The following is a 16,114-nucleotide window of genomic DNA, read 5'->3' as shown; positions in this document are numbered from 1 at the left end:
CAGGGGCACAGGAAAATAATTTTCTTGGGTGGCAAAAGCCAGGGTACCTTTTTGGCTAGACATATGTAGGCCCCAGGGCTGATAGCCTAGTATCTACCTATGAACTAATTTGGTCTCCTCCCTGTGCTTTGTTTGGATCCAGTTTGCACAGTTCTTTTTCAGTATAATCTAATTTGATTCCAGTATCTGAGGTTACCTGGATGTCACTAGGACAACTTACCACCTCTTTTGTGGAGCCAAACTATTTTTCATAAGATTTTGTAAATATATTATAATCTGTTGTGTCTGAGAATACATTTTAGAATCTGTATACAGTTTATCAATTTGTGTGTCTTTACTCCTTCCACATCTTGTGTATCTATAAAAAGGTTTCCTATTATGCTCAATATCTTTATATAAATTTTCTTGATCTTGTCTCACACTGTGCTTAATCTGTTTGTCCAGCTTGTTTATTTCAGTTTTTAAAGTTGTAGTTCGACCTCTCTTCCATTTCTTATATTGTTTTGTCTCTCACCTTAGTCAGATATCTTGTTCTTATGGAAATATATCCACCTGATGTATGCCTAGATCCTGATGTTAAACATTTTTTTGATCTTTTGCACTCAAACAATTTCTCTTTCAAAACTTTCCACATTCCATCTGCAGTTTTTCCACTGAACACCTCACTCCAGTTAGTTTTACACATTGACTGTTTTGCTTCCATATAATCTGTAATGAACCTTCTCTGCATTGGCTTAGATTTCAGTTTGGCAGAATTGTCTAGCAACAAGTTAACCTTTATAACTCCATGATCACTGCACATCAGTGGTGGTAAAACTTGACTTGAAGTTACAGTACTTTCTTTGAGAACACAAACAATGTCTAGTATGTTCCGTCCCCTGGAAGTTTTTTTTACAATCTGAAGCAACTGTTGTTCCTGAATGTACACTGTGAATATTTTCCTTACTAACGTTGTAGAATCAATATTATTGTAGTCTGTTTCTGGTAAATTTAAGTCCCCGGCTAATATTATTGTTCTGTGTTTCATGCAAGAAATGTATGAATTCCTGTAGGTCATCTGCACTTGACTTTGGTGGTCTATACACTCCAACAATTTGTTATATGTTCCAGGGTTATCTTTATTGTCACAATTATACAGTCTATAGTGTTGATGTTATCAGTGACCATGTAATAATCACAGGTCTCATAGCTACCTTTAATCCCTATCATAACACCTTCACCTGATTTTTTTATTAGAATGTCTGCTACACTAAATACATTTATACCCTAACAGAACTGATTTCCAGTCATTGTTCTTTAACCATGTTTCACAAACAATCTTGTGGGAACATAGCAAATTTTCCAATAAAAAAAACTTTATTATTAATGTTTCTAGCATTAACAACCATCAGAGAGGCATCAAATGTGTGTGGGCTGTTAAATTTTCGACATTGCAAAAATCCTGCCTAGTGTTTTTCAAATATTGCAAAATATCTGATGGAAAATTTATTTTCCCTGATATAGACAAGTGCACACCATCCTGTCTGAACAAGTGTGCCCAAAACAAGGCTTGGATACTCTAAACATTTCCATTTCCCATTAAGGCATTTTTATTTTGCCTTTCAGTATACAGTCCTTCTGCCATTAGTATATCACAACCAGCAACAAGATGTGCGACTGTTTCCAATTCTGTTTTATAAAACATTTATCTGTTTCGCCCACATGTTCAATGGACTTTGTAAACCAAAGTGTACATAGTCCACTATCTTGGGCCGCCAATATTAACCTTTCATCTTTTGGTTTAAAGTTACCTCTCCTTAATCACTCCTGCCTTCAGTCCTGATCAACATGCTGTTCTTCCAAGAGTTTTCTGTACTTGCAACTACATCTGTGCATTTTCCACATTTCTTGCCTTCTCATCTGATCCTTCACCTTATATTCTTTCTTGTTTTTGTCACATTCAGTTGCTGCCTGAGTTTTATCTACTACTGGTTTGATTTTCATTCCCGCTTAATGCCGATATGCTTCTTGCTCAAGTACTTTTATATCACATTCCTGTCCCAAACTGTTGCTTTGTTGGTGCTGCAGCTTTTCTGCTTTAAAGGTTGCTTTTGCACATTTACCAAGACCAAATTACGTTCTTATATCATCTGAAAAAGTTTTGACCACTTGCAGTTGCACTTTTAGTTCCTCATCTGATGAACTGTACAGTTTTAAATCATCCACAAAAAGAAGGTGAGAAGTCTTTACACTTTGTTGTTTTCTGGGAGCCAAATTGTAGCCATGACCTAATCTGTTAAGTAGGCAGCTAAACGGGTTAAGGGCAAGACAAAAGAGCAGTTGTGACAAAGAATCACCCTGGAATATCCTCCTTTGGATTTTTACCCCTGGAATAATAATTTGTACTTTGTCATGGCTTAAGTATAAAGTGGTTTGCCACTGTTTTGTGGTCTCTGTAATATAATCAGAGTTTGGTGTATTTTATACATTTTTAAGCACTCTTTTATCTATGAATGTTGGATACGGTCAAATGCTTTTTTGCAGTCTATCCATGCCATACTTAACATTCTTCCCCTTTTTACAGTTCTCCATTATGACGTTATTTAACAAGAAATGATCCTTTGTTCCATATGACTTTCTTTTGTTGTATTACCATGATTGAGTTTTCTTCTTAATGGCTATAAAGTCTGTTGGCATCAATTTCAGTGTATAGTTTATAGGTTGTCAGAAGGTAAGCAATTGGTCTATAGCTTTTAGGATAGCTTGCAGGTTCACTTTTAAGTAGGAGCATTGTTTTTCTTGTTGTCAACCAGGTTGTTGCCTGTTCATGGTGTGCATACAAATAGTTATTACTCATGGCTAAATCTTCATATAAAGATGTTAATACTTTTTGCCAGAAGTTAGGTATTGAATCTAGGCCTGGGATTTTGCAATTAGGAGCTTTTTTCCGTTACTTTGTTTCAGTCTTTCTGGTCATAACTTCATCCCATTTCCTATCCTGTACATTTGAATTTCTTTCTTTTACTTCTAGCCATTTAGCATCTTTATGTTCCACAGGATCTTCATAGATATTTTTCCAAAATGTATCTAGTTCTTTTTTTGGTGGTGTTTCGATTCCTTTTGCCTTGTTTCCCAATTCTCTATAAAACTTTTTTGGATCATCAGTAAATTGCTTATTTTGTACTTTCCTTTATATTTATCTGCATATCTGTACTGATATTTTGGGCCTATATTAGTACATCGAAGTATTACTACCTCGAATGTTCTAATATCAAACCCTTTGCATCGAACGCTGAAAATAGCGAAGCTGCAGAATATCGAATACTTACCTAGGGAAAGTATTCGGTGGGCTATTTCTGCAGCTTTGCTATTTCCTCGACTGTGGAGCGAAGGTTACGGACCAGGTTAAGGTAAGTGTGCGAACGAAGGTGAGTGTGCGATAGGGACCTTAGGGTTAGGGAGTGGGTAAGGTGAGTGTGCGATAGGGACTTTAGGGTTAGGGAGCAGGTAAGGTGACTGTGCGGTAGTTACAGACCTTAGGGTTAGGGTTGGGTTAAGGTACGTGGATAGCAAGTAGTGTATGTATGGTTTAGTGTAGGGTTTTGTGAAGTGTATGTGTGTGGATAATGTATTTTGGTGTGCTTGTGTTGTGTGTATGTTTGTTGGAACAGCAATTTTTTTCCCTGGGAAAAAATTTGCTCTTCTGAGTGTTCGATGTTATGGTGTTTCGAGTGAAATGGTTCGATACTAGAACATTCGATGTAGTAATACTTCGATGTTCTAATATAGACCCAGTATTTTCAATGTATTATTTTCGATAGTGCATGATAGATCCTGATCTGTTCTGACACTGTGCATTGCTTTTATCAAGTCTGTCTTTGAGTATTTTTGTTGATCTGTTCCCTCTTCTGTACTCTTCTAACAGTGACACCTCTTGTCTTAATTGCTTTATAGTTTTCTCTATTTGATACTTCCATGATGACATTTGATTTCTCCCCTTCCTTTCCCTTACTGCCCTGTGTTTTTGTAGTAAAACTTTATCTGTTATTAATTTAGCTGCACAGTAATATATCCTATTTACTTCTGTTATATCAAATGAATATCTATGAACAGTCCTAATTACTGTGTTCATTTGTTTTATCAAACTTCTGACTTTTGTTTTTTTTTTTTTTTTTACTTTCTGTAGTCTGTTTCTTTCATTGATCTTAATGTCTGTCCATCTCTATTCAATCAAGCAACTCTTCTCTTAGATCATTTTCTCCAAAACTGAGGACACATTCTTTGTTCTCCATTTCCTGTGGGCATTCTACAAAAGGTTCCAGAGCATCTTCCTGTGCCACATTCTGTTCACTTATATCCTGTGTCATCCATTGCTCTTTCATATGGTAACTAGGGTTGCCAGGTGTCCGGTTTTTGACCGGACTATCCGGTTTTAAGTGAAAATGTCCGGTGAAAAAAAAACATCAAAACCGGACTATTGAAGTCCGTTTTTTTTTTTTTTTTTTGTGCAGTCAGGAGTCATCCGAGTCAAGGAGGACTGAAAAGTAAAAGAAAACTGAAACGTAACGCAAATTCAGTTAGCAGACACTGTCACAGACACACACAGTGCAAATTACTGCCGCCGCCCGTGTTCTCTCTTATTTTCCCTTTAAGTTGACTACTCCAAGCTAGGCTAGCAAAAAGGCAATACCCATACATAACCCACAACGCTTGCTGACTGTCTGTAGCCAAAGTTACACAAGCACAAATCCAAGTATTAGCAATAGCCACCGATATATGCAGATTTAGGACCATAGCAAAAATAACTTTAGATTGTATTTGTATTGAAAGAATATAAAATTAGCTACCCAGTGATTAAATATACAAAATTACACATCGTTAACAAAAAAGACAAATACTGAAACGGTAGCCATGTTTGGCACTGTGTCTGTTATGCTTTAAGTGATTTGGCCTTAAATAAACCTTTTCTTAGGGACGATCGATCAGACCAGTAAGTACGTACATTCCATCCTTACTTACATCCTAATAGCATTATTTAAAGGGCAACAACATCCCCACAGTGGAAAATGACTTGCTGCTCAAGTCTTGCTGTTCCGTGATATAACTAGCTAAATAATATATAACCGAATAAACAGATCACAATCTGCTTTGTTCACAGACACGAACCAACAACATCACTCACTTGACTTGAATCAATCTTCACGATCACGATCATCACTCCAACCAAGTACTGTATGTACGGGCCGGCTTGTCAGTTGTCATCATCAGACATCAGCTGAGCTAAGGTGACCCTTTGTGCTGCTGGACTTGCTTCCTTGCACAGTGTCCTCCCAGTCCCCAGTGGACATTTTCACCCACAATCTTCATGGTTTCCAGTCTTGTATGTGTGTGAAGCTGAGATTTTACTGTTCTGACAGCATTCCTTTCAGGGATGTCCCTTGTTTGCCGGAATTGCTGCTAACCATCGGACTGCCTGAAGTTGCAAACTTGCACCCAATGCTTCTCAGCTGACAGGCACAGCTGTTCAGCTCATGCGTGCGTGCGTGCTTATTCCATTCACCAGTCAGTGTGGTGGAATGGAAATAAATCGCGCGAAAATTTTAAGCAGCCAGCGTGTGAGGTGTGATTGAAGAGCAAGAGCCGGCCCAACTTGCCCAAGACTAGGGGGTGTGTGTCATCACCACCACCACAACCACGTACGCGGACTGCTAGGTCAGGTGACAGGTCAGTCAGACATCAGACTCACTCAGATTATTCTCTCTTTTTTGTTTTAATAAGTAAAGTAAGACATCACCAATTCACCATATAGGCTAGCACTGCAGCCTGTCCTCAATGATAAAATTAGTGGATGGTGGTAAAGGTAACCCAGATTGGGATTTTGGGAATAATGACAGATAAAGTTAAATTTATTTTATTTTAAACAAAATAATAATAATGTGAAGTGACAAGTAATAATGAATATAGTGATATAAATACATAATTTATTATTTATTGATATAGTATTTTATTCATCTGTTAAACAATTAACTCTACTAGTCTGTTTTAGGGGTGACCACTGACCAGGGAACACTGGCAAGTTAAGAGGCTTGCTTAGAGTCAGACAGCAAACAAACAGAGGCTGAAAGAATCAAACTCTGAACTACAGGATGAAGCTTATCAGCAGCATAGCTTTTCTCAGTATTTTTTTCTCCTTGCAGCTATCCATAAACTGTCCCTAGCACCTTTTCTTGTCCACCAGTTCTACAGAACCCTCCTTCCCATAGACTACACTCTGCCTCATTCATCAAGGCCAGTGAAGAAATTGAAGCAGTTGGGGAAGCAACGTACTGTTGCCAAGGAGCATTTTTAAATCCCCTACGTCCTCTTTCTCTTTTGTGTGCACTCTTCAGTCCTTATCCAGCCATGAAATGGTGGCTGCTGGCATATGGTTCCACATCTGCAGCAGTTCAGCAAATGTCCAATACCACCACCACCCAATGGAACTCCAATCATACAAGTAAGGGTCCACCCAATCTCCCCTTGCCAGCATCTCAGATGCCGAAGCTACTAATCAAACCTGGGACACTTGGACTATAGTCAAGGCTTTATCTATCTATACTATATGTCAGGTTTAATGTTTCTTTCTTCTCTTTCTGATTATGTATGGAAAAAAAACAATGGTTTAACTATTTTTGTTAAAGCTTTATTTGAATTATTCATTTGTCTGTTTTTTTTATGTATTTATGTATGTATTTTATCTGGTTATCTTTTGTTGTATCTTCTTTCTTTTTCTTTAGATGTCAGAAATAATTTATACTGAAAAAGTAAGGCAAACTGAAATATTTTTTCTCACATTAAAATTTACTGTGATTCATAGCTACAATGTAGTTGTCTCTTCTGGCTGCAATCTGACACCTCAAGACATGGCTTGAATATCAGTAGCATAGTTCTTTACAAACATGTAATATATTCCATGTAATAATTGGCCTGAGTGTGAGAAGCCCACTATACTACTCTAGTGTAATTCCCATTCAGTACACCTAACTCTGCTATTATACTTTACATGTACACCTGTCACCCAGGACACCCTATAACTATACCTCCCTAAACAACTTTATAATATTACAGAATCACTCTCAATATTGTCTACCTGCTCTCATCTTCCATCTAACATTTTGCATCATTCCCAACAGCCTTTCTCCCTCCAATAGTGCCTTGCTCTATATACACTCCGTCAGATCCCCTTTCCCAGTAAATAAGACATTCATTACCAAAACTCCCTTTACCATTCATCCCTGCAATCTTCTCTTATATACTAGTCTACAATCAGATTGATATTTATCTCTAATCAATAGTATCATGTTACTAATTTGCTTAAACTCCTCTAACCTCAATCTCTCTATATACATTCCCATTTAAAAAAGTAATTTTTGTCTTACTACCCTTCCTTTCTCATACCTATCCTGCTATGTTAGCAGACCCCTAACCACATACATTCAACCTCATTTATATTGATATCTCGGGTCTATATTATAGCATCGAATGCTTAAAAAAGTGAATGATGAATAATTGACCCCATGTAAGCAAAAGCTTACAATCTCAAAAGCTCAGAACAGGGATTTCTTACCAAGGGAAGAAAATCGCTGTTCCAAAAAAAAAAGAAAGAAAAAGAAAAAATAATTTAAAGAATACATAAAGTGGGGGGCTTTGCCTCCCACACCCCCCTACTTAAATATATCAACTCCAAGATCGCACTAATCAAAGGCAGTTTTGATTTATTCCAAGTTTTAGTTTAGAACAGACTAATGTAAAAGTTTTAGTGTAAAATGACCAGACAGGCATGATTTAACTTTGGGTGTGTAATTCAGTGAGCTCTGTCAGTACACACATAACGGTATTCCTCAGAAACATTGCCAGAATGCCAGTACTTTCTGCAGAAATATAAAGTGCTACTGTCCTCCTTTCCCTTAGGCAAGCCAGTAACCTTTAACTTGTTTCTACAGCAGCAGTATTCCAACTCATTGAGTTTGCTTTCTAGTTTCTCTGTACTGTATATATATATATGTGTATATATATATATATATATATATATATATATATATATATATATATATATATTGTGTGTGTATTTTATATATATTTATAAAATCTATATGAGAGAGAGAGAAATACATGTATAAAATACAACAAGTATGTGTGGGTTTAGTGTATTTATAGGCTGCTAATGGTAAATGTGAATTCAAGCACCACAAATAAATTAAAAAAATAGTAAATTCTGTACAAATTAGTTTGATATACAAATGACATATAATTCTTCACAAAACTCCAGCTAGCTGTGTTGGCATAATGTTGCACATCCACTGCCCTACTTCACCAGGCATGGCTGGCAGTACCTCCTATCGTCACATCTACTATCAACATTTTTGTATAATGCTTACATTGCCAGTTTCACATTAACATTATAAGGATTTTCTTTACTCCTGAGCAGCCGGTAGTATTTTCTTGCTTGCTTGTTAAGAGTTCTTTCTGGATACCAATAACAGTAGTCCAAAGGCATGCGAATATGTAACGCACATGGCAATTTAAGCAGGACAGTGGCTGGAGTATCCAAAGGTGAGTTCTGCAGCTGTTAAGATGGTATTTTACCAGGACAAAACAGATGATCTTTTTGGTACGGGCTGGAATTGCTTATAATAGGGATTATGTAGGGTTGCCAGCTGTCCGTTTGCCCCTAGTCTTTTGAGAAATACTATGATGTATTTGTGCATCTACCTGGGTACTGCCAACTCAGTGTAATGTCTCATCTGAAGAACAGCACATTCAGAGGAGTGCAGCATCCCTTAATACTGCACTACAGTGTCAGTAATGGAAAAATAAATTAGTCCAGTCACCTGAAGTGGGACTAGAACTCACAATCTTCTCATCTTCAAGAACCAAAGGCATGTGTGTTACCTGTTGAACACTGACACTGCAAGTAAACATTTAGAACTTAGCAAGGAGATGATAAGAGTTTGAGAGTCAGGGCCCAGGGCAGGGGTCAGTATAATTTTTGTATGGCATATATTGAGTATTAAGTGTGTGTGAGAGATAGAGGGAAACAATAATAATAATGTAGGGCATCAGATTAGATTTTGGTGTTTAGGGCAGCCAACGCAACTACTCACATTCTTCTTTCAGCTGCTCCCATTAGGGGTCGCCACACAGCGGATCATCTGTTTCCATTTCTTCCTGTCCTCTGCATCTTGCTCTGTCACACCAACCACCTGCATGTCCTCTCTCATCACCACATCCATAAACCTTATCTTATGCCTTCCTCTCTTTTCCTCAGAATAAAACAATATGATGACCCAGAAGGCAAAACAATAAAGCACAGAACGGTGCTGCCACTTCCTCTTTTCCTGTTACCTGGCAGCTTCATCTTTAGCATCTTTTTCCCAATATGCATCCATCCTCAGCACATGTCCAAACCAATGTAATCTTGCCTCTCTGGCTTTGTCTCTAAACCTTCCAACCTGGGCTGACCCTCTAATATACTTATTTATAATCCTGTCCAACCTTGTCACACCCAGTGCAAATTTTAACATCTTTAACTCTGCCACGTCCAGCTCGGACTCCTGCCTTTTTGGCAATGCCACTGTCTCCAACCCATATAACATACATAACCTTCTAGCTTATCAGTGGGACTGTGGGACACCATAGTGTGGGAATACCCGATGCTACTAGACAGTAGACTCTGCCAGTATAGCCTTGCACCAGTCCGGGGACAGACACTAACAAGCAGATGTTCCTTTCATAAAAAACAGATACTTCAGTGATGCAAAAGTAGTTGCACAGTATTTCTGTAGACTCTTTATTAATGCAGCTTTTTGTCTTTAAGTTTAACTAACTCATTATATGTCTGCTGTCACTGTCTACAGGTACTTTATTAATACTGTTATTATGGAAGACAGGAATAACGGTGTCTGTGTCAATGATAATGAGAGTTTTGGCAGCCCAACTACACGGTCAGACAGGTCTACCCCACCAAAGAAGCGAAAACGAAACATCTGTTATTATAATGCAGAGTGGGAAAGGGAATTTTCATGGATACAAAAATGCACAGAAGATACAAAAGCTAGATGCAAGCTTTGTGCAACATCATTCACTGTTGCATATGATGGAAAAAAAGCAGTTACAGCACACCAAAGCACTAAAAAGCATACTACTTGTTCCCAAGCTAGTGCGTCATCTCAACGACTGAAGACATTTTTCACATCGCCAAACAGTATGGCATCTCACAAAGTATCCCTAGCGGAAATTGCTGAAGTGTATCATGGAATTAGACATCATATTTCATATAATGCACAGGACTGTGGTATCAAAGTTATGAAGTCTATAATTGATGACTCGGAAATCGTTAAAAAGATGACCTGCGGCCGAACAAAAGTTTCTGCCATAGTCAACAATGTTTTGTACCCATTTTCACTAGAATTGGTCCTTGATAAGCTACATGCTGGTTTGCCATTTTCCATTGCTACTGATGCATCTAACAAAGGGAACCGTAAATTCTATCCAGTTGGTGTTCAGTTCTTCACCCCGCAGAACGGAATTTCTTTCTGTGTTATTGACTTTTACGAGGATGCATTTGAAGACTCCAAGTCCGTTAAGAATCAACTCTGTCGTGTTTTATCAGAATGTAAATTGTCTTGGCAAAATGTTACCGCTTATGCCGCAGATAATGCATCGGTAAACTATGGCATAAACAACTCCGTTTATCAGAAGTTAGTTTCAGAGGAGAATCCTAACATTATTGCAGCACACTGCAATGACCACATTATGCATAACTGTGCGAAAAATGCTTTAAAGGTCATGTCATTTGATGTTGAAAATTTCGTCATGAAAGTGTTTGCTGAATTCAGTAACTCTGCCTTGAGGCGAGCAGAACTGAAAAGCTGCTTTGATTTCTATGAGTCTGAATACCACGAGATAATCAGACATGTTCCAATGCGCTGGTTGAGTTTGTTCAAGGCTCTTGACCGAATTTTGCTGTGCTGGATGCCTTTGAAAACGTATTTCTTGTCTCAAGGAGAAGCTGATTGTCCGAAAGTGATATGGAAAATGTTGAAGGACCAGGAAAACGAACTGGCACCAGATGACAGCCCAACAAAGTCGGAGCTGTATCTATATTTTACACACTTCTTTATGTCATCCTTTCAAGAGACAATTTTAAAGCTTGAGAACAAATCAACAACAGCTTGTGAACTGTACGGTATAATGGAACAGTTTAAGCTGTCTCTGCAGAATAGGACTGATGATAAATTTTTTGGTATGAAGGTAGCATTTGCTCTGCGCAAAAGTTATCTACCACAGCAGTTCATTGAGAAGTTCATAACTGAAGCTCTGAATGTGTACAAGCGAGCAATGACATATTTGAACAAATGGTTTGCATTTGAACATTCCCCATATCGTCACTTCAAGTCACTGTCTTTGACTAGTGTCACAAGATCGCCTTCGCTTGATGAAGTGATTGACATTTGGATGCAAACACCTCTATCCACCCACCGTCCATCCGACAGCCTGCACGATGAAGTGCGCGCTCTTAGTGAAGTGTTTGACGTTATCCATAGCTGTGCAAGCACAGCTGAGGCTTGGTGTAAGTTTTTCGAGCACGAGTCTGCACCAAATATGTTGAAACTTGTTCAGCACATTCTGTCTGTTCCAGTCTCAAATGCATCCGTTGAGCGTGTGTTTAGCGTTATGAATAACATTTGGACGGATGAACGAAACAGACTTACGCCAGAATCAGTTAAAAGTGAACTGTCAGTTTTCTTTAACCTGCCATATTCCTGCACCGAGTTTAAGTCTGTTATTTCACAGAACAAGCGCCTGATCAGGGCTGCTCAGTCGAACTCCAAATACCACAAATGTGGAACTTCAACTGAACTATGCACTATTCCTAACAGACTCTAAAAATGGACACTCTACACACAGTGCCCAAACTGTGACCACATTCCAACTATGAATGTGCAGTACAAGTGCATTTAAAGTATGGCTGTACAATGCCCTGACCATCACCACAGACCAGAGCTGCTCCACAAGAGTTCAGACAGAATGAAAGAACAGGTCTTTGGGAGCATAATCTGTTGTCCACCCTCTCAGTCCATATAGGTGAGGGATGCTCTCAAGTCACAAAGTTTGAAAGTTATGATAAAAAAAAATTCCACAGGCACAGTGGCACAGAGTGACAGAGGTTAAGACTGTTTCAAACCCTCAGGTCTACACAGTTCAGTCCCATCCATTGGTTACTGTATAAAGTTTGAATGTTCTGAGTGAGCTTTTTTGTCTACTTAAGTCTGTTCCTGCCTTCCAAAAATAAATTAGCTGATTGACTATTTTAGTCTCTGTATATATTTAATTGTCCTTGCTCTTGTGGCCTGGGTCATGGCTGAAAAGGGTCAAAGCACCAGTTCATTTGCTCAGCAAATGAATATTGCACAGACGTTAGCCTACTCCAACGCAAATATTAGGCTGCATAATTGACAGATTTCTAACAACATTTATTTACATCAGGAAGCAGCAAACACAGCAAAGCAGGCCAAACTGAACCGAGTCTAATGGATTTGTTGTCAAGACTAGCTCTGAATAGGTTTTCCTACAAGTTTGCAAAGGACAACTGGCCATTTTATGAATGGCCAAATGTCTTTGCCCAACACGATTCAGTTTCTGAATGAAAATTCAGCAAACTGACCTGTGTGAAGGAAGGAGGAGGTACAATGAGGAAGAAGTAGAAGGATGGAAGAGGTTACTAGGGAGCAAGAGGAGGAGTTAAGGAGTGAAAATGAAAAAAAAAGACATCTAACATGTTACATGGCACTTGACCACCAGTGGAATCTGGGGAGATGCTTTAGACACTGATTAATGTGAATGAACAACTCGTAAGAAGCCCATGTTTGAGTTGCTTATTTACATTTTTTATAGGACATTGCTCATGTACAAGGAACACTTTTTAAAATATTAGCGATGTTAATCTGAGAAGTTGACAAAATAACTGGATGTGTGAGCTGCACCTATCTCTTTGGCATGTACTTGACCAGACACACAAAACAGCTGGAACATATTTAAAGCTTCCTTACTAGAATAATCCAGTGTCTAAACACATTGTCTTATACAGATCTCCTTAAAGCCCTATCACTATACCTGGTCTCCAACAGGTTACTGAGAAAGAATGTCTGGCATACAAGGCATCCTTGGATCCAGCACTGATTGATGGACCTTTTGGACAGCCACAAAATGAACAGTATCAAAACCATTATATCCAAAAATTTTAATTTTGCTTGTGACATAAATAGGCCATGCGATATTGTGTTGATGAGACACAAATGTGTCTCAGAGAGGGTCCCCATGCACTGGAACAAGCTTCCCATTCATGTGGAGCACAGTCCATCCCTAGGCTAGCCCTATTTAAGCATAACGTTGAGTCTTTGAACAATAGGTGGGAAATTGAAATCACCCTGTTGCCACTGCCAATGTGCAACCAATGCCACTTATCTGTTTTTTTCTGGACTATCCACACAAATCAAATCAATTCTCTGCTCTGACTGGACTGGTAGTCAGGAAATTGGGAAAACACTGTACAAACTCCATTTTTCTGTTTCACAAAAAGAAACAGACTATCAGTGTTTGTTACAATTGGCTGATTTGCTATGCTTTTTTTACAGAAAAGCATAGTAAATCGGCTGAAAGCAGGCATCCGGAACAGAAAAAGAGGGCGTTCCCATCAGCTGATGTCACAGTGGTGTCACAAAAATGGGCGTGTCATTGATGGGAGAGTGGGTGGGGATGGGTGGGGTTATGGGTGATGCAAGGGGCGTGACCTTAGTCCGGTTTTAGCCACAAGGAAATCTGGCAACCCTAATGGTAACTCACTGGCCTAGATCTCCACGACACTGACTGTGCCAGAGTTTCCTGTTCCTTCCCTTGCTGTGCAACTCCAACTGAACATTTGTACTGGTTTCCTATAGAAGGTTCCAAAGTATCTTCATATAGCAACTGATCAAATGTTTCCTGCTCCACTAGTTTCTCCGTAATTTGGGGAACCATTGCTCTATCCTGCTGTGATGTTGTCAGAATTAGATTTTGTACACTAAATCCTTCGCAGGTAATCCATAACCTCTGTTTCTAATTCTTTAACTTCTCCATTACTGATCCTCTTTTCTACTTTTCCTCTTTGTTGATTTATTTTTTTATTGTAAAATGTCCATATCCAGATGTCTTTGCCTTTTCTTCTCTTCAGATATCTTTGGTACTGCTTTTATTGTATTGGTTAGTTTTGCTATCTCCTTTGCATAAATATTTCACCATATTAAATCTTTTTCTCTTTCCCATGTCCATATTTCTTCTTGGGATTTCTCCTGCTCCTCCTGTTTCTCCTATTTGGGGAACTCGTTGTTCCATCGTGCTGTGATAGACTTTCTACACTAAATCCTTCACTTTGCAAGCATTCCATAACTTCAGCGTCTATTTTTTTTAAGTTCTACATAACTAGTCTTCCATTCTGCATTCTGTCTTTGTGATCTTATTTTTTGTTTTGTGAAATTTTCCATATTTGGATGCATTTGCCTGTATTTCTCTTCAAATATCTTTGGGGCTGTTTTTTTTATATTGATTAATTTGGCTTTTTCCTTTGCATAAGTATCGCACCATACCAGATCTCTCTCTCTTTCCCGTGTCCATATTTCTTTTTTATACATTTCAAAAATCTCTAGATTTTGTTCTTTATATTTCCGCACTTCCTCATTCGCTTTTTTCCAAATGGCCCAAGGTTTCTTGGTCTGTATAATGTTTTTCATAAATCTGTTGTATTAATGAATATAATTTTTTTTTTTATTTGAAGATTCCAAAAGTTTTCCAGTTGCTGTATGATACTTACCATTTCCTATTTGTAAGCCTCCAGCTATCTATCTTATCAAGAGTACATCAATACCTAGTTGTTATAATTTATGGATCACTGTTTTGTGTATGGCCGTATGAAATGCTGAAGTTAAATCTATATATATTGCATCGCAGCAAAAAATTTCGTTCATACCTGTTATTATATTGTTATAGAACATCATGTTACAGGTGGTAATAAATCTTCTCAACCTTTCCCATTCTGTCAGTAACTTAATAACAATAATACATGCAGTACATCCAGTCTCTTTAAAACATACATTTATTTTAATCTTAAAATGAGGTGTGCCCTCAAATCTAGTTAGAATTGACAGTGCAGATCTCAACTTAAATTTGTGCTACATGTATTTTTCCACCCGTTTAGGACCCCCCCCCCCCAGGATCCCAAACTTTGTAGTGAACAGGCATACATTTTTACATTAACCTGATATACCCGGTATATGGGACATGCAATTCCTTTTACATACATATATATATATATATATATATATATATATATATATATATATATTTATAATAAATTTAGTACTCTGTGTCTCCTTTTGAGTCTGGTCATCATACGTTGTAATTCTGGGGAGTTTAAAGTCTCTCAGGTTACAAGTGATTAATTTCTAAAATTGTTTGATGTGGTTAGTGAAGATCAAATGGGATAAATGTCAAAAACAAAAATGTTTCAGGTCTATATCAGAAGCTCGAACTTTCAAAAGTTCGAGTCTCATATGGTTGACACCATATGAGCAAACTTTTGAAAGCTCAAACATTTTAAAGGAGATCGCCATAGGGAATATTTCCCTTTACTTCAATGTAGTGCAATCTCAGAGTTGGTATATTTAAGTAGAGGTGGGTGGAGTGCAGCCCCCCCATGTGGGGGGTGCAGGGGGGCTTGCCCATCTGCTTAGAGCATTCAGGTATTTTTTTTTGTTTTTGTTTATTTTTAATTACTTCCTCGATGTTTTAAAACTTCGCTCATGTGGTGTCGATCATATGAGCGTCAGAGTTTTAAAACTTCGAGCATATAACATAGACCCAAATGTTTCTTGGGTACCAAGTGTTTTGATCAGTTGTACTTAGAACATGTTGACTTTGTTTCTGAAATGAAAAAAAATCTACCTTTCAGCTCTTTAGTTACTACGTGAGTGTTATCATCCAACACTTAATTAATATTAACTGTCGGATAATTACTGAACAACTGCTTTGTGTTATATAGAGTAAAGATGGCTCAAACAAA

General features: G+C 38.0%; 1 protein-coding gene across 5 annotated transcripts in view; it reads left to right on the top strand.

Annotated features, from left to right (window-relative positions):
* Positions 1-16,114, top strand: part of AMDHD2 (amidohydrolase domain containing 2) — a 493,489-nt gene that overhangs the window by 420,375 nt on the left and 57,000 nt on the right. For 4 of the 5 annotated variants that reach the window (XM_044071196.1, XM_044071198.1, XM_044071195.1 and 1 more), the window contains one exon: positions 9,876-10,395. The exons of the other annotated variant lie outside the window; for it this stretch is intronic. In XM_044071196.1, coding sequence (XP_043927131.1) covers positions 9,876-10,198 — 323 coding nt within the window. In that variant the 3' untranslated portion in view covers positions 10,199-10,395. Of the gene's footprint in view, positions 1-9,875; positions 10,396-16,114 lie in introns of those variants that run through there. 5 annotated transcript variants of the gene reach the window in all.

Source organism: Protopterus annectens, chromosome 5.part0, assembly GCF_019279795.1.
Source record: "Protopterus annectens isolate FY-2018-M chromosome 5.part0, PAN1.0, whole genome shotgun sequence".
Classification (NCBI taxonomy): domain Eukaryota; kingdom Metazoa; phylum Chordata; order Ceratodontiformes; family Protopteridae; genus Protopterus; species Protopterus annectens.
Note: the sequence above shows the minus strand (reverse complement) of the source record. Positions and strands in the feature narration are given on the sequence as shown.